At 34.9% G+C, this 18,104-nt stretch overlaps 2 protein-coding genes and 1 pseudogene across 21 annotated transcripts in view; 1 reads left to right on the forward strand and 2 right to left on the reverse strand.

The window, feature by feature from the left end:
- The window catches only part of CYP51A1 (cytochrome P450 family 51 subfamily A member 1), a 36,345-nt gene extending 23,847 nt beyond the window's left edge, over nucleotides 1–12,498 (forward strand). For all 3 annotated transcript variants that reach the window (XM_077111510.1, XM_077112041.1, XM_077112399.1), the window contains exons 8-10: nucleotides 8,650–8,745; nucleotides 9,106–9,274; nucleotides 12,231–12,498. In XM_077111510.1, the coding sequence (XP_076967625.1) occupies nucleotides 8,650–8,745; nucleotides 9,106–9,274; nucleotides 12,231–12,409 (444 nt within the window). In that variant the 3' untranslated portion in view covers nucleotides 12,410–12,498. The remainder of the gene's footprint in view (nucleotides 1–8,649; nucleotides 8,746–9,105; nucleotides 9,275–12,230) is intronic.
- On the reverse strand, nucleotides 3,782–5,593 carry LOC143686410 (ribonuclease H2 subunit B-like; annotated as a pseudogene).
- A 2,417-nt stretch (nucleotides 12,499–14,915) lies between the features above and the next one.
- The window catches only part of AKAP9 (A-kinase anchoring protein 9), a 206,743-nt gene continuing 203,554 nt past the window's right edge, over nucleotides 14,916–18,104 (reverse strand). For 8 of the 18 annotated variants that reach the window (XM_077164310.1, XM_077116955.1, XM_077140571.1 and 5 more), the window contains one exon: nucleotides 14,916–15,633. In XM_077164310.1, the coding sequence (XP_077020425.1) occupies nucleotides 15,596–15,633 (38 nt within the window). In that variant the 3' untranslated portion in view covers nucleotides 14,916–15,595. The remainder of the gene's footprint in view (nucleotides 15,634–18,104) is intronic. The other 10 variants (XM_077159079.1, XM_077135131.1, XM_077123075.1 and 7 more) reach the window with 3 other exon arrangements.

Consider the following 18,104-nt stretch of genomic DNA (forward strand, 5'->3'; position numbering starts at 1 on the left):
GGCTCACTTCTCTCTTCCCCCTTTTGGTCAAGAAGGCTTTCTCAATCTCTTGATGCCAGGTTCTGGCTTATCCCAGGCTTTCTGCCCCAAGCTGCCAGAGAGATTTATGCCCTTGGGAGTCATGTCCCACGTAGGAGGGAGGGCAGTGAGTTCACATGCTGAGCTGGCCTAGAGAGGCAGGCCACATCTGAGCAACGAAAGAGGTTCTCTAGGGGTAACTCTTAGGCTACATTTTAAGTAGGCTTAGCTTATCCTTTGCAGGAATAAGTTTCATAGGGGCAAACCCCAAGATTGAGGGCATGGCCTATTGATTTGGTTGTCCCCACTGCTTGTGAGAATAGCAGAAATTCTCGAAATGGACAAGTTGAGTATTTCCCCCCTTCTCCCCATTCCCTCAGGGGAAATTTGCAAATACTTCTTTATTCACTGTTCAAATCACTCTGGGATTTATCAAGGAATCACACTAACCTGGACAAACCAACAAAATCTCATGCCCTTTTCAAGATTCCATGTACTTATGGTATTCAATTAAATTGACCATACAAGTTAAATTAGGAAATGCACTACCCAAAATAGAAATTTTGCACCAAATAAACATCTCTCCCTTTAGTCTCATACAGAAGTTGAAGTTTTAAAATATGAATGGTATAATCCTTTACCTAGTCTTCTGATATACTTTAGTCCTATCCAGATCAGCTTCATTCATATCTCTACTCAATGTCTGATCACTTTTTCAACTTTTTAAACCATTCTTGTATGGAATAGTACTGACTTTCATAGCTTCAGAGCTCTAACTCTGAATCTTAGGTGGCACATAAATACCCGAAGTTTCTGGGAAAGTCCATGTTATATACAAACAGAATTAACAGTTATACCTCCTGAATATATTATGACTGCTGTAAGAGTTTATAATCTGGACCCTTTACTATATGTCCCAACCTGATATCCCATGCTCTCAACTTTAGTTCACCAAATTTTTAAATATTATTAGTCCATATGATTGAGGCATGATCATATTTGTCTTTTTTTCCTGACATTTTATTCATCATACAGCTCTTAATGTTCATTCACCTAAGTTGCATGCCTCAAACTTCAGTCCTTCTTGTGGCCACCCAGTAGTCCATTGTATGTGTACACCATAGTTCCCCCTTTTCATTCCTCAGACATTGTACCCTTAGGCCACCTCCATTCATTTGTGGCTGGAGCACTGCCGCCAGAAACACCAATGTGCAAATGTCCATTCGTGTTCCCACACTCGGTTCCTCCAGGTATATACTTAGTGATCCCACCCCTAGCCTCCTGTGGAACCACCACACTGCCCTCCAAGGGGCTGCACCTCTCATTTCCCTGCCGACAATGATAGATACATCTCTTTCTCCATATTTTCTTTAGTACTTGTTTCTTTCTGTTCATTTTAAAATAGTTATATTCACGCATCATACAATCCAGCGTAATTGTATAGACAAGCCTTCACCACCATACTCATCTGAAGACATTTCCTCTTCTTCCACAAAGAATTCATACCCCTTTCCCAATGCCCCCGACTGTTGACATTTAATTTTAGCATAATGTCTTTTTTACGTCATTGGAAGCATAGTGTAAGGTTACCATTGACTATAGACCCTAGCTTGCATTGATTTGTACTTATTTCCATATACCATCTATTTTCAACACCCTGCAATACTGACATACCTTTGTTCTTCCTCATGCAAAACATTTTTTAATTTGTACATTTAATCACTATAATTGTACACTCTAGGCATTCCTAAATTATACCATCTCAGTCTTTATCCTCTGTCTTTCCTTCTGGTTTCATACATGCCCCCAGCCCTTCTCCTTCTATCATACATTCACCTTCATTCAGTGTGCTTACATTATCATGCTACAATCAGGTAGTATCATTTTATGCATTTCTGAATTTTTACAATCAGTCCTTTTGCACGATCTGTATTCCTTCAGCACCAGCAACCCAATCTCTACTCTCTATCTCCTGATAACCTGTGTTCTTAACTGAAATTCTTCAAGTTCACTCATTAATGTTAGTTTGGATTTTTTAAAATTTCTATTCTAGTACCTTATATACAACCTTATATTTCCCCTTTTAATTACATTCAAATATATTATTTGGTGGTGTTAATTGTGTTGTATTGTCATCATCACCATCTATTACCAAAACATTTCTATTATTCCAAATAGGAATTCTGTAATATTAAGCCTTAACTCCCTATTCCCTGTCCCTACCCCATCCCCTGATCACGTATATTCCAGATTCTGAGTCTAGAATTTGCTTATTCAAATTATTTCATATTAGTGAGATTACAGAATATTTGTACTTTTGTTTCCAATTTATTTCATTCACGTATTGTTTTCAAGGTTCATCCGTGTTGTCACATATATCAGAATTTCATTGCTTTTTACAGCTGAATAATACTCCTTTATGTGTATATCCCACATTTTGTTTATCTGTTCATCAATTGATGGACACTTGGGTGGCCTCCATCATTTGACAATTGTGAATAATGTTGCTATGAACATTGGTGTACAAACATCTGAATCCCTGCCTTCAATTCTTTGGGGTGTATACCTAGAAATAGGATTGCTGGGTCATATGATAATTCTATACTTAACTTTCTGAGGAACTGTCAAACTGTCTTCCGTAGTGGCTGCACCATTTCACATTCCCACTAGCAATGGATGAGTGTTCCTATTTCTCTACATCCTCTTCCACAATTGTAATTTTCCAGTTTTTTAAATAGCAGCCATTCTAGTGGGTGTGAAGTGGCATCTTGTGGTTTTTTGCATTTCCTTGATGGTTAATGATATTGAGCATCGTTTCATGTGCTTTTTGGCCATTTGTATAGTTGTTTCTTTGGAGAAATGTCTGTCTTTGGCCTTTAATTGGGTTGTTTGTCTTTTTGCTGTTGAGGTGAAGGATTCTTTTATTTATTCTGGATATTAAACCTTTATTGGATATGTAGTTTCCAAATATTTCCTCACATTTTGTAGGTTGTCCTTTAACTTTCACTATGAAGTCCTTTGAGGTGCAAAATTTTTTATTTTGATGAATAAAAATTTTTTTGTTTGTTGAAGAGACTGTTCTTTCCCAAGTGAGTGGACTTGGTACCCTTGTCAGAAAACAGTTGGCTGTAGATGTGAGGGTTAATTTCTGAGCTCTCAATTTAATTCTATTGGTCTATATATCTGACTTTGTGCCAATAACATGTTGTTTTGATTACTGTGACTTTGTAATAAGCTTTAACTCAGGAAGTATGAATCCTCCAACTTGTTCTTTTGCAATATGGCTTGGGCTGTTTGGGGCTCCTTACCCTTTCATATAAATTGATGAATGACTTTTTCATTTCGCTAGAAGATTGTTGGAATTTTTATTGGGATTGCATTGAATCTAAATTGCTTTGGTAGAATTTCTATTTTAGTGATATTTAGTCTTCCAGTTCATGAACATGGGATGCCCTTTCATTTATTTAGATCCTGTTTGATTTCTTTTGGCAGTGTTTTTCAGTTTTAAGTCTATTACATCCTTGGTTAGATTGATTCTTTTTTTTTTTTTAATTGTCCTATGTCAGTTTATTGAGGAAATTGTGCTGCTATATGTTAATTCAATTCACTTAATACTTTTTATTATGTCAAACAAGTTGCCAAAGGCCACCAGCCACAAAGTTATACAATGACTTTTTCATATTTTGCTCAGGAACAAAAATCAAATACAAAGAAAGGTTAAAGTGAATTTGAAAACTGCCCTTTGGCATCTTTGTTGGGCATTTGTTGATTTTTTTTCCCCAAAAGGTGGCAATTAACGGTCAGAAAGTACAGTGGCAGGGAAGAAGATGAAAATGGAATGGGTAAAATACAAAAATAAGTTTTTGCTACATTTCGTTTCCAAGGTTTCAAATCTTTTCAATTTTTTTTATGTTTTGCACCAAAAAAGGTGTCAGTACTTTTCATTTCGTGCTTGTCAACTTTAGCCAAAGCCTTCTGAGCTTCAGTCACTTTTCCTATTTTTCTTTTCAGTCTTCAAATCTTTAGTGTTAAATTTAGTGCAAGGCTCATCTGATAACTTTATTTTCTTTGATGAAGGGTTTGGCAAGGAAGACAAAGATTCTGGAAGTTTTAAGTATTTAGATAAGTCATTTAGTTCTTTAGAAATATATTCAGATATCAGACCACAGGCATAACAAATATAATCCTCTTCCTTATTGTTCTAGTTTGCTAGCTGCTGGAATGCAATATACCAGAAATGGAATGGCTTTCAAAAGGGGGAATTTAATAAGTTGCTACTTTATGTTCTAAGGCCGAGAAAATGCCTCAATTAAAACAAGTCTATAGAAATGTCCAATCTAAGGTATCCAGGGAAAGATACCTTGGTTCAAGAAGGCTGATGAAGTTCAGGGTTTCTCTCTCAAGTGAGAAGGCACATGGCAAACACAGTCAGGGCTTCTCTCTCAACTGGAAGGGCACATGGTGAACACAGCGTCATCTGCTAGCTTCCTCTCATGGCTTCCTGTTTCATGAAGCTCCCTGGGAGGCGTTTTCCTTCTTTTTTTCTTTTTTTTTTTTTTACATGGGCAGGCACCAGGAAATGAACCCAGGTCCTCAGGCATGGCAGGCAAGGCACTCTTACCTGCTGAGCCACCGTGGCCGCGTTTTCCTTCTTCATCTCCAAAGTTCGCTATCTCATGGATTCTCTGCTTTGTGGTGCTGCAGCATTCTCTGCTCTCTCAGAATCTCTCTCATTCTCCAAAATGTTTCCTCTTTTATAGGACTCCAGAAACTAACAAAGACCCACCCAAATGGGTAGAGACATGCCTCTACCTAATCTAGCTTAGCAAACACTTGATTAAATCACATCTCCAGGGAGATGATCCAATTGCAGTTTCAAACATACAGTACTGAATAGGGATCAGAAGAAATGGCTGCCTTTACAAAATGGGTTTAGGATTAAAACATGACTTTTCTAGGGTACATACATCCTTTCAAACTGGCACACTTATCTCTGGACAACTGGTCACCAGGTAAAAAGGTAGCTGACTGTATCTGGGCTCCAACATTGACATTATTAGCTTTTTAATACTGCTGTCATCTGAATCACTTTTTTTCCCAGCTACTTTAATGTCTCCTCTTTGCTTTTTAAAAAATCTTTCTTGCCCTCTATTTCTTTTTCCTCTGTCACATGGCGAAGTAACTTCTCCAGTTCAGGAAGTTGCAGCAACGTGACACATTTTGGAAATATGTCATCCACCACTACTTGATCTAATGGCTGAAACCTTCCCTCTTTATCAGCCTTTCTGAGATAGTGGAGAACCAGAAATAAGGGGTCCACTGGTGTGGCAAAGTGGAGATGTCCTCCTGACTGAACTGATTGATTTATAAACCAAGAGTGGTGTTTTTCCTTGAAAACTTTTATTTCAGCTAGCTGCCACACACACATATTGAACAAGTAAATGGCTCCTTCCCCTGAACATCGGTTAACCAATTTTACAAACATAAGGCCATTTTTTATCTTCTTTGGAGCATCTTTAAAATATTCTGGGAGCATGAAGACATACTGTCGGGTGCCCCGCATCCGCCCCTCCTGCTGCTGTGCCACGCGCTGCTCCTGGGGCCAGGGTAGATGATTGATTCTTTTGGTTGTTATTGTAGATGGATTTCTTTTCTTTATTACTCCTTCTGATTGTTCATTGCTAGTGTATAGAAACACTACTAATTTTGGGGTGTTGATCTCATACCCCGCCACTTTGCTAAAATCATTTATTATTAGTTCCAGGATATTTGTTGTGGATTGTTTTTCAGGATTTTCTGAGTATAAGATCATGTTGTCTGCAAATAGAGAAAGTTTTACTTCTTCCTTTCCAATTTGGTGTAGTAGTCTTTGATATATTTTTAAAAACCTCCTGTTTTTTCTTTAGTAACAATGTTTGTATTAAAGTCTATTTTATCTGCTATTAGTGTAGCCATGGCAGCTGTCTTTTGGTTATTATTTTCCTGCTGTATCTGTTTCCATCCTTTTACTATCAACCTGTTTGTGCCTTTGAGTCTAAAGTATGTCTCTTTAAAGTAGACAGCATATAAATGGGTCATGTCTCTATTCCATTCCACCATAGTTCATTGATATTTTATGTAATTACCAGTAAGGTAGGATTTACAATTGCTACATTTTGCTCTTTGTTTTCTATTTATCTTCTGTCTTCTTTTGTTCCTTCCTTCTTTCATTACTGTCGTCTTTGTTGGTAAATAGATATTTTCTAGTTTACCATTTAATTCCCTTGTTTTTCTTTTACCATATGCATTTTAGATATTTTCCTAACGGATGCCTTGGGATTACAATTAACATCTTAATTTAAAACATCTTGTTTCTGTTAATACCAACTTAATTTAAATTACATACAAAATCTTTCCTTCAATGCAATTATGTCCCCTTCCCTGGATTTTGTACTATTATTGTCTTCTGAATTATATTTTTATTTATTATAAGCCTGTCAGCATAGTTTTATAGATATTGCTTTATGTCTTTTAAATTAGACAGAAGAAAAGAGTTACAAACAAAAGTGTATTTATACTGTCTTATTTTATGTTTGTAATTATGTCGTATCATTTACCAGAGCCTTTCTTTGGCTTCTCTCCAAGTTCTCTTATTTCTTTGGCTTTCAACAGTTTTTTTGTCTAGCTGTGGATCTCTTTGAGCTTAACCTCCTTGGAATTCCTTGAGCTTCCTTTGTGTGCTGATGAATGCTTTTTATAAAATTTGGGAAATTTTTGGCTATTATTTCTTCAAATATTCTGTTTTCCTTCTCTCCTTCTATTATGTATATATGATACATTTGATAGTGACCCATAGTTGTCTGAGATTCTGTTCATTTTTCTTTATTTTTTTTTCTTTCTGTTTCTCAGACTACATAATTTCAGGTAATTTATCTTCATGTTCACTGATTCATTTTTCTGTTAGTTCAAATCTGCTGTGAAGCCTTTGTAGTGTTTTTTTTAATTTCAGTTATTATTCTTCTCAACTCCAGAATTTATTTAGTTTTTTTTTTTTTTTTTTTTTTTTACATGGGCAGGCACCGGGAATCGAACCTGGGTCCTCTGGCATGGCAAGCAAGCGTTCTTGGCCTGCTGAGCCACTGTGGCCTGCCGTATTTAGTTATTTTTAATAATCTTTCGCTATATTGATATTCTCTCTTTGGTGATATAAGTGTTTTCACTATTTTGACATGTCTCTTTTAGTTCTTTGGACATAGTTATAATACCCGATTTACAGTCTTTGTCAAGACCTATGTCTGGAGTTCACCCGGGACAGTTTCTAATTGATGGCATTTTGTGTGTGTGTGTGTGTGTATGGGCTACTATATTATTTCTTGGTGTGTCCTATAATTGTTGAAAACTGGACTTATTAAGTATGTGGTGGCAATTCCTGAAATCAATTACTTCCTCTCCAGGTTTTGCTGTTGTTCTTCTTTGTTGTTATTATTGCTGTTTGTTTAGTGAGTATCCTGGACTCATACTAAGTCTGTACAGTCATGTGCAGTCAATGAAGTCTCCAGCTTCCGCTGAGATCATTTTTAGTTTAGTGGACAGGTATTGATTGGACAGAGATTTTCTTAAGTGCCTTGAATTTTAAGTCTCCCCGTTTTTGTTCAGGGACTTTGTGTATATGTTGGGGCATATTTTCAGAATTGCGGTAGGCTGTTTAGAACTCTGCCTTTGCCTTCACTTCCTGAATGCAGACTCAGGGTAAGCCAGGGCTGAGAAATTAGGGTTTTCTCAGGTCTTTTCTGGTAATATGCACACAGCACTTCACACACATGTGTCCTTCCAAATTCCTAGAATATATCAGAGCTTTTCAAAGGCTACTGTGGACCCTTCCTTCTCTAGTTTTTCCTTTTATATTTTTTGTTCCAACTCTTGTTATTTTCAGCTGATATGATGGCCTCAGGCAAGGGTTATATTAAAGTTTCTGTGTTTTGTTTTTGATAAGTGTCCTAGGGATAGGGCTTATTACACAGAGATAGCTCTGCATTAGGTCAAAGAAAGACAAGCTCTGAGAACAGACACAAGTTGCTGCCACACAGGTCGAGGACTGGCAGTTCCCCGAGTATGGGATATTTGGGGCCTTCCAAACCCATTCTGCCTTCTCTAGCAGTTGCCAGGTTTTCATAGGTGCTGTAGTTGCCAGGCTGTTGGTTTGAAAGGCTACTTACTGTGGATTTGGGGAGAGGGGGATGAGAATAGGGCAAGTTAAAATGCCACAGAGCTTGCTGTTCTCATTGAGATTTACCCATTTTCCTTCAATGAAGTCTTTGGATTGTTGCAAGTCTTTACTGATTCCCAGAGCTCTGAAAAAGTTGTCTCTGACAGTGTCTGCTTGTGCTTGTTTTGGAGGAAAGGATTTTTTTTAGGTCCTCCTATGTCATTCTGCAGGGTGATTTCATCTCTTCCTATTATCTAGCCCTTTTTCTTTTGCTTACCATGGACAGTGATAGAACAAGATAATCCCAATCATGGCCAATTTGGTTATCACTGTATTTCCACCCAGAATGCAAGCTGCCTTGTACTAACCATAAATAAAAGATAATGTTTGTACTGTTAAAAAAAAAGTAAATCTTTGTAAAACAGGAAACATTTTTTTCTTTTTAGCTCAAGGATTTAAATTTGCTTGATCGCTGTATAAAGGAAACATTAAGACTTAGACCTCCTATAATGACCATGATGAGACTGGCCAGAACTCCCCAGGTGAGTCTCCTGGTTAGAGTCCCCCACCTCCACACACACAGTTTTTTAATCTGTTGAGAAGAAGAACTATTATAGTATCAAATAATTTTTAATTAAAAAAGTATAATCATCACTCATACATCATTTTCAATTTTACATATTCTAAAAATATACATCTTTACATAATTGTAGTGAACATTCTAATCTCTTTCCTGAACATTGGGTCATTTGGAAATAATGTTGGCTTCAAATAGTTTTACCTGGCCTATCATTTAGCTAGTTTTTAAATATATGCATATTAATACTTTGTTATACAATGTTATGACTATTCGGCAGAATAGTTTCTAATTATCTGAAGAAATGCCTTGCTTTCATTTGTAGACCGTGGCAGGGTATACCATTCCTCCAGGACATCAGGTGTGTGTGTCTCCCACTGTCAATCAAAGACTTAAAGACTCATGGGTAGAGCGTCTGGACTTTCATCCTGATCGATACTTACAGGAAAACCCAGCATCAGGAGAGAAGTTTGCCTATGTGCCATTTGGAGCTGGTAAGATGATTACATTTTGATTTGAAATATTTGATTTTTTTTTGATAACATATTTGTCTCTGTCAGAATAATCCTTGTGAAATCTTTCTCTTTTCTTTTAGCGATATTCACACAAAATTTTGTAGAATCTATAAAGTAAAATCTTTATAATTTGGAAAAAATATTTAATTTGTACTAAAGAAAATTGTTCTGTGAATCTTTATATAGTGTTCCAGTGTCTTCTAACCTTTCTGGTTGTATCAGGTCCACTTTTACAGTATTTAAAGTTCTTTTTGAATTCTGTTCTAAAGAACCACTGGAGTTACTGCACTATTCAGGCAGTTGTTGCAGGCTAAATTCAGAAACATTACCAGCATTTCAGGAAAGCATAAATTTTTACAATTGGAACTTTCCTGGTTTGTTAGTAAACACTTTGACTCTCTGTGAATATCCTTTTGATGAATTACTTTTTAAATTTTAGCAGGTGGTGCTTAAGTTTGCTAATGTCTGCATTTCTAGCCAGACCCTAAAATGTAGCAGGCAGACCCTTGATCTCTAGTAGTTTCTCAATTCATAGGTACTCTGTACAGATAAAACTATATCCTGTGACTTCTTTCCAGAGAGATTACTTTAATGGTTTGTCATTGGTCACATTTTTCCACAGAAAAGGAAAGTGTAAAGAAAGTCCTTTAGGAATTTCACTTTAATAATGCCATTTAATAAACAAGGCTAATAATATAATAATTATTATAGTAATACTATAATTAATAAGAATTTATTATATACATAATCATATAACTATTATTATACTTAATTATAACACATAAAAACAGTATATAACATCATGTAATAGAATCATAGATTGTTAATATCTGGGATTACTTCTATAACCCAAATTTTATCCAAAAGGAGGAATCATTTCTACACTAGTAATTATCTTGCTTTTCAGGTAATTTTAGTGCTCAGTTACTTTATGTGGCAGCTTGATTCCACTTTTGGACAGTTCTCATTTTTATAACCTTATATTAAAGCTGAGATCTGTTTCCTTTCAGAATCCTGTTTATAGTTGTTCTTAATTGTGGTCCCTCAAGCTATATTGAATCTCCTTTGAGATGTGTGAATGCAGCTGTAATGTTGTCTCAGATCTTTGTTTAATCATCACGTTAAATAGCTCCAATTTCTTCAACTATTCTTTTACTTTGTAATTGTGCTTATCTGTTGGTGCAAATAGCATAGAGGTAGTTTATTTTCATAATTTTACATTTTGTGAATTATCAGACTTTATTCATTCTTCAGTGGATTCATAGTTAGGATACTTCTAGCTTGCTGCTATTAAAAATAATCCTTTTAACTATTCTTCCTGTCTCTTAGTTGTTAGACTTGAATATGGACCAGTTTGTAAATATCCATCATTTATTCCTTACAACCATACTAGAAAAAAAGAAACTTACTTTTCAGAACAGGAAACTAAGGCTTTAGAGAGGTTAATGCTTTTTCATTTCTAATAATTTGGCCTTTTTTTCTGTTCCCTGAAAAGCTGTCTTTTGTTATTGACCTTACTCCTTTGTAGGGTTTCAGTAGGTAGGAGAGGATTGGAAGATGTCAGTTATTTCTGGCTTAAGTATTCCTGACTCCATCTTTCATAAAGTTTATCTTAATTTTTTTTAGCTTTTTCTTTAAATGTAAATTATATTTTATTAAATTTTTCCTGACATTTAAAAAAATTTTTTTCTAACATACAGAAAAGTAGAGTTTTACACTGAACATCTGTATATCCACTACCTAGTTTCTGCTGTTAACATTTTATTATACTTATTTTATCGCCTATCTATTCATCCACCAATTCATTTTTCTTTCTACATACATTTGAAAGTAAATTGCACATTATCAGTACACTTCCTGTTGGGTAGGTCAGCATGCATTTTATTAGCTAGAATTCAATGCTTGTTTAGTTTTTTTCTTTTTGAGTAAAATTTTACATACAGTGAGATGTCTAAATGTAATTTGACATTTTTTGAGTTCTGACAAATAAATACACTCGTATAACATTAACCAAGTCTAATTTATCCATTTTTAAAGGTTTTGCTTTCTGGTCTAAAAAAATCGTTGCTCATCTCTAAGTCATCCTAATAGTATCCCCTGTTCTCTTTTATTAAAATTTTATGGCTTTAATGTTAATGTTTAGGTCTGTGGTCCGTCTCAAATTAACTTGTGAGTATGGTGTGTTGGTGGGAATTGAGGTTCATGTTTTAAGGTGTAGATAATCCAGTTATTCCAGCACCATGTGCTGAGAAAAGACCTTTTCTCCATTAGCTTGCTTTAGCACCTTTATCACAAAACCATGTATTTCTAGGCTCTCTGCTCTGTTCCATTGATTTAGTTTTTGATCCCTATGCCAGGACACTGTCTTGGTTGTGGTAGCTTTATAGTATAAGTCTTGAAATCAGAGAGCTTAAGTCCTCCAGCTTACTTCTTGTCCAAGATTGCTTTGGATACTGAAGATCCCTTGCATATCCATTTATGTTTTAGAATCAGCTTGTCAACTTCTACATGTATGACTTTTTAAATTTTGATCTCAATATGTGTACTTCTGTTTTGGTGTTAACTTCCTTTTTTTCATCATAGAAATAATTTGTTATGGCATTTGAAGTTTTGATTGGAAGGTCCATATTGCCTTTTAACTGGGACTTTCTTCGGACAGAGGTTAAGAATACTTCTTGTATGTTCCCAAACTAGATTACCATCTTATGAGTCAAACCTTCTATATATTAAGTTTCAAATGAGGAATTGGAAAAGTCATTGCCAATTGTTGTGCCTTTTTCCTAAAAACACTTTAGAAATCTTGTGGGTTTTTTAAATTGACTGTTTAAATTCTTTTTTGTGAAAAGAATGTCATCTTTTTATCGTAATAGCTGCTGTTCATGTAAACCATAGATAATTTTATCACTTCAGGCTAAAATAATTTTTTTTTTTGTAGGACGTCATCGCTGTATTGGTGAAAATTTTGCCTATGTTCAGATCAAGACAATTTGGTCCACTATGCTTCGTTTATATGAATTTGATCTTATTGATGGATATTTTCCCACTGTGAATTATACCACCATGATTCACACTCCTGAAAACCCAGTTATCCGATATAAGCAAAGATCAAAATGAAAAAAGCAGCAAGGAACTAATATGCATCACTGTAAACTGCAAAAGCATTTGAAGAGAATGGAGTTTACTAAACAACTCAGTCTACTTAATTAAGTGTGTAATTTCAAAAGACAGCCAGTTTAATTTGTGACATTTTATCTGCTGAATGATTTCATCAATTCTAATGGCACTGTAATATTTCCTAATAGTTTTTTGACACATTCTTGCTATTTGTGCTTTAGGGAAGTCAAGCTCACTAGTAAAATGATTTTAATTGTTCAGGGGGGATCTAGGTACTTGGCAAATTCTAAATAACACAATTTCCAGGTACCAACTTTAAGAACATACATAGCTCTTGGCAAGTAACTATATGTGCAAATCTTGGACTAGTTCTGCAACGTTTTGTAGAAAGCCTAGTGAGGTAACAGGAAGCCATAGGTTATTCATTTTCCTAGGCAATGTTTTAAATTTCTTTGTGTGTGTGTGGTTGGAGTGGGAAGATAGGGAAGAATGTGTTACATTTAAGGCCTTGGCTAAAGAATATTATTTTTGGAAGGTATGATGATACTCAGCAATTACGGAACTGTGTTGGAGAAAACTATGTTGTCTGCAATTATAACTGAAAGCCCTGTGTATTGAAACTGAGAGATGGCTCTGTGATCAAGACTCAATCATATTTTTTAAAAAATTACTACCAAAGACAGTTCACATCTAACTTGGTCTAACTGCTAAATATTACATCTTTATCTATGTGATAATTTATCTAGTTTCAGATACCATATCTGTGTGAAAGTCCTTAGGGGATAGTTTATTTTTCTTTGGCACAAGATTGTTCCCTGCTACTAGTTCTGATTAACTTAGTTTGGGCTAACCAGATTTTTTTTTCTTTTTAATATGAAATCTGAGATTAGGGAATTCTGACTTTTAACAACATACAGTGATGGGATGCAGGGATCTTGGGGGTAGTATTGGTCATATTCTATAAAGCCTGTCTTGTTTTCAAGGATAAGTTTATTTCAGATTTTAACTGGGGGCCTGACTATATGAGATATTAGTAATTTTATCACCTGACCTGATTTACTAAATGAGACCAAAATATTTTCTCTTATATATATGTAAGTTCAGTTTATGGTCAGAGAGGCTGGAGGATGCATGTAAAGTTCCATTTGTGAAGGAAAATCTATCAGCTGTTTTTTTTCACATTAAAATCCTCTTTTAAAAAAATTCAGAGTGTATTCACAAATTTTAAGGTGTGCTTCAGCGAGTAGAATTCACAGACTCCAGGAATTTGAATGGGAAAAAATTACATCTTTATTTTCACTAATTTCTAACTGGGATTTAGTATTTTAGACTTCAATTATGAATTTAGGCAATAAACCACAATAGGGATAGCAATACTGAAATTAGGTACTTTCCTATTACATTACAGATGTTACAGAGCTCTTGCCATATCTTTTACTCACAACATTCTTTTGAAATTATGATAGTTATTAGACCTACAGCTAGATCTTATTTAATGCTTTAATCTTATATATTATTATATCACAAATTTTTTAGAAAAGTCTGACAACTATTTCTTCGTAATCGACTTCCTTTGCAATCCTATATATTTTATGTATTTAAGAGAATTTTCCTGAGAAGGGACTCATGGTCTCACCAGACTGTTAAAGGGGTTCATGATGCAAAAAAAGTAAAAAATCCAAGGTAAGACTAGTCCACATTTAGTAATTTTAGAGTTTTAAGGATTTAGTTTTTAATCACAGACTACTGAGAAGCATTAGTAAGCTTAAGGTTGCAGAGTCCTAATATCATAAGGCTGCTGATGGTCCAACAATGGGAATGAACGCAGATTGTCCATGTGCTCATTTTTCCATTCTCATAGAGCCAAACAGCCTTGAGTGGTAAGCAGTGCTAATTGAAAAAGGTTTTACTTACAATAATCCTCTCCCTTTAGCTAACTGCTTTAGAATACCTTTGCTATTTCTAGAATTCCTCTAATTGGTACCCAGATGCTACTATAAAAAAATTAGGTAATCTGAAATATTCAAGAATGTACAATTTGATATCATGGCCTGCTTGTGGTAGTCTAAATTCTAGAACATCAAATAACAAGGCAAAATTCTCTGGATGTAATAAGCATCAACTACTTCTTGCTATTTGAGTGAGGTGCCATCTTACTGGGGAGAATTAAATAAGATTCAGTATTGGGATTTATAATATCTCTGAGGGGGCATCCCAATCTGAATATGGCTTATACAGCAGGAATACTGTTTAACTGCTGCACTGTGTTAAACATTATAAATGTGTTAAACATTTATATAATGTTAACTGTGTTAAACATTATAAAATTTAAGTGTTTGAGTTAAATGATTTCTGTATCATCATAGTGGGCCATGGCTTTTTGAGGACCCATCTTTGGAACACGTAACATTAAATGTAATAGAGAAAATAGGGATTAATCATGAAAATACCAAAGTAGCCTAAAAAAAAAAAAAAGCTAAAGGTGGATGTATGGTTGATAACATAGGCACTTGGAAAACGTCCCCAGTGGAGGGAGGGGGAAAAACTCAGTAGTATCTAAAATTAGGACAACTCACCGAATCTGTAAATTCTATATATTTGAGACAAGTAATGAAAGGCTATGCACCAAGAATTATGGCTTAGTTAAAAATGAAGAAGGTTCAAATACAGTGTGGTTAAAATGGTGAAGTCATTTTTATTTCAGTACTTGACAAAATACCCCATAAAATGCAAAACTTCTGCCATTATACAAAAATAGGTCTCTACAAGTGATATTTTCTGTCTGCATCACCAGTAGCAAATATATTAGGCAGAAACATGTAACTTCAGTAGCCTTATAAGAAAAGTGCAGGACACCTCAAGCTACAACATTCAGTATCATAATGCACAAAAGTTTAATTTTTTCACTCATTTGATAAATACACAAAGTTTTATAATTTAATCATTTAAATTAGCATTCCACAAATATACATGTAATTTAATGATTATTGTGCATGAATACATACACAATGCTTATATATATATACAAATTCCAGTTTGTTTTCATGTGCTGGCAAGGGATTTGTATACAATCATAAGCTGTGTTCATATTGGTCCCATTGAATATTCACACTACAAAAGCACAAAAGAAACATCGATTTACAAAAGAGAATTTGTTAAAATCACTTCACTTGATGTTTCAAGGGATTATCTTCTCATGCCAGCATGAAATTGAGTAGCTGAACCTATGAGAGAAAAAGATGTTTAAATGATTTCAAATTGTATTGCTTACCCATCCCAGAGTAAACTAGTTCATGCTTAATGTAAAAAAAAAACAAATAAATAAAAAGGCTTTTTGTCCCTTAAATTTTTCCTTGACCTGATTTTTTTTACAAGAAGAACATACAAAATCAATTTTAGTTTTAAATATTAGCAATGAACACATGGAAACTGAAAATACAATACCATGCACAATTGCTCAAAACACTGATGTACTTAAACTGTAAAAATAAGTAAGTTGGCTCATTTATAAAATTTTTAATAAAAGCATCCAGTCCTTTAAAATTTTATTAACATTTATATTTGTGTTTATGATTTTACATAGTATTCTCGTAAGCTTTTCATTTCTTCTGTATCTGTGGTTAAAACCAATTCTCATTCATTTCACCTGTATTCATAATCTGTAAAATTCCAAGTGAAAATAAGTTTGTAATGAAAACGGCTCAAGCAGTAACAACGTTCCCTTTAGGATAACTTTCTGCTTCTCCTAAGAAAATCTCTCTTCTCTGAATACCATGCCCTTATTCCTTGTCCCTTTATTTTTATTGTGGGCTCCCTTTTCATAGTTCCCTCCTTAAAATATTACACAGACCTGGTAAACTGCTTTTATAAAACAAAATTCTATTATAAAGCATGGCAATCTCAAGCTTCAACTTAAGTATGTGATTACAAATACAAATAACAGATGAACTTGCTACAGATGAGGAAACTACATTGCCAGTTTTTCTTTCAAGAATATTGAGTATTTACTGAATGCCAGGCACTAAGCTAGGTATGGGTAATACAAAAGTAAATGAGAGACAGGATCCCTTACCCTCCTGCTTTCTTGTCCTAGTTTGTTAATCTATCCTTCAACCACTGAGTCAACTAGATCCTTTCCTACTGAATTTTCCAATGTATTTTTTTTAAGTTTTTAATTGTGAAATATATACACAAAGAAAAGACAGAAAAAGGTGTAATTTTCAAACTATAAGTAGTCATAGAACAGATTTCAGAATCTGTGATGGGTTACCGTTCGACTATTTCAGATTTTTCCTTTTAGCTGCTCCAAAAAGGCTAGAAGAAATATCAATAGTGATTCAGCAGTTACACTAACTTGTTAAATTCTATCTTCTCTGTAACAACTCCTCTTTCTCCTTTGCTCCTCCCAATTTATACGGATCTTTAGGCAATCCCCGTTTTGACTTTTTCATGTTGAGAAGATGATGGGGGATGTAATTAATTGATAATCTTGGAGCGGCTGATCCCTCTGGGTTTCAAGATTTATACGGCCTAGGAACCCTCTGGAAATTGTAGATTCCTGGAAAGCAAACTTAGTGCATGAAACTTTTATAGAATCTCAGTTCTAGCCTTAGGTGTTCTAAGAGTTAACAGGAGTGATACCGATTGGGGTTTAGCAAACCATGCCAATTAGCACCATCTAATTGAACCCTGCATGAGAGTAGCCTCCAGAACAGCCCCTTGACTCTATTTGATCTCTTAGCCACTGATGCCTTATTTTATTACACTTCTTTTCCCACTTTTGGTCAGGAAGGTGTTGTTGATCCCATGGTGCTCCAAACTCATCTTTGGGAATCATTTTAGAGCAGCTAGAAGTAAAAACCTAAATTGCAAAATTGTAACTCATGTCAAAGTCTGAAATATGTTCTACAATTAATTGTGATGCTGTGCTTGGAAACTTATAGCTTTCTTGTGTATATGTTATTGTTCACAAAATAAGGAAAAAAAAAGTCAATTGTGTGATAAAAAAAAGAATTTAAGCCCGCTAGCCTTCTATATTCTGGAGCAGCTAGAAGGAAAAATATGAGCGGATCGTATGGTAGCCCATGACAAACTCGAGGATCTAGCCTGTAACCACTTTTTGAAGGGTGCTTTGAAAACTGTTGTTTTGTATATATGTTATTCTATACAATCAAAAAAGTTAAAAAAAAAAAATCAAAGTCTTGGCTCATTTTCTTGAGTCCCCAATGGTTGAGAGGGTACTCGGGATATCCCAGACGGGAAAGTTTAACAGTTCTATATTCCCCCACTCCGCCTTTGGACCCTCAAGGGATTCTACCAGTACTTTTTAATTACCAACACAGCATAGTCTGAAGATGTATCTGAGTATTACATTAAATTATACAGAATTACAAGATTTCATTCCCATTCTGGACTCCAGGAGTTTGGGTTGTTTAAATGAGCTATCCAGACAGGTTGATTTAGATTGTGTGTTACAGAAAATGTAGGTTCCAGACATAATAAACCTCTCTGCCTTTGGTCCCATACAGTAAGTGAAGGTCTAGAGTATGTACACTATCATCTTTTACTCTGTACTCTGTTTTACCTGAATCCCAGCCAGGTTGGCTTCGTTTTCAACTCTAGGTGAGGCCTGATCTCGTTTGGTTAATTCAATTGTTATTGTATAAGCTATACTAATTTTCAGGGCTGCAACACT

This window comes from Tamandua tetradactyla, chromosome 1 (genome assembly GCF_023851605.1).
Source record: "Tamandua tetradactyla isolate mTamTet1 chromosome 1, mTamTet1.pri, whole genome shotgun sequence".
In the NCBI taxonomy this organism is placed as follows: Eukaryota; Metazoa; Chordata; class Mammalia; order Pilosa; family Myrmecophagidae; genus Tamandua; species Tamandua tetradactyla.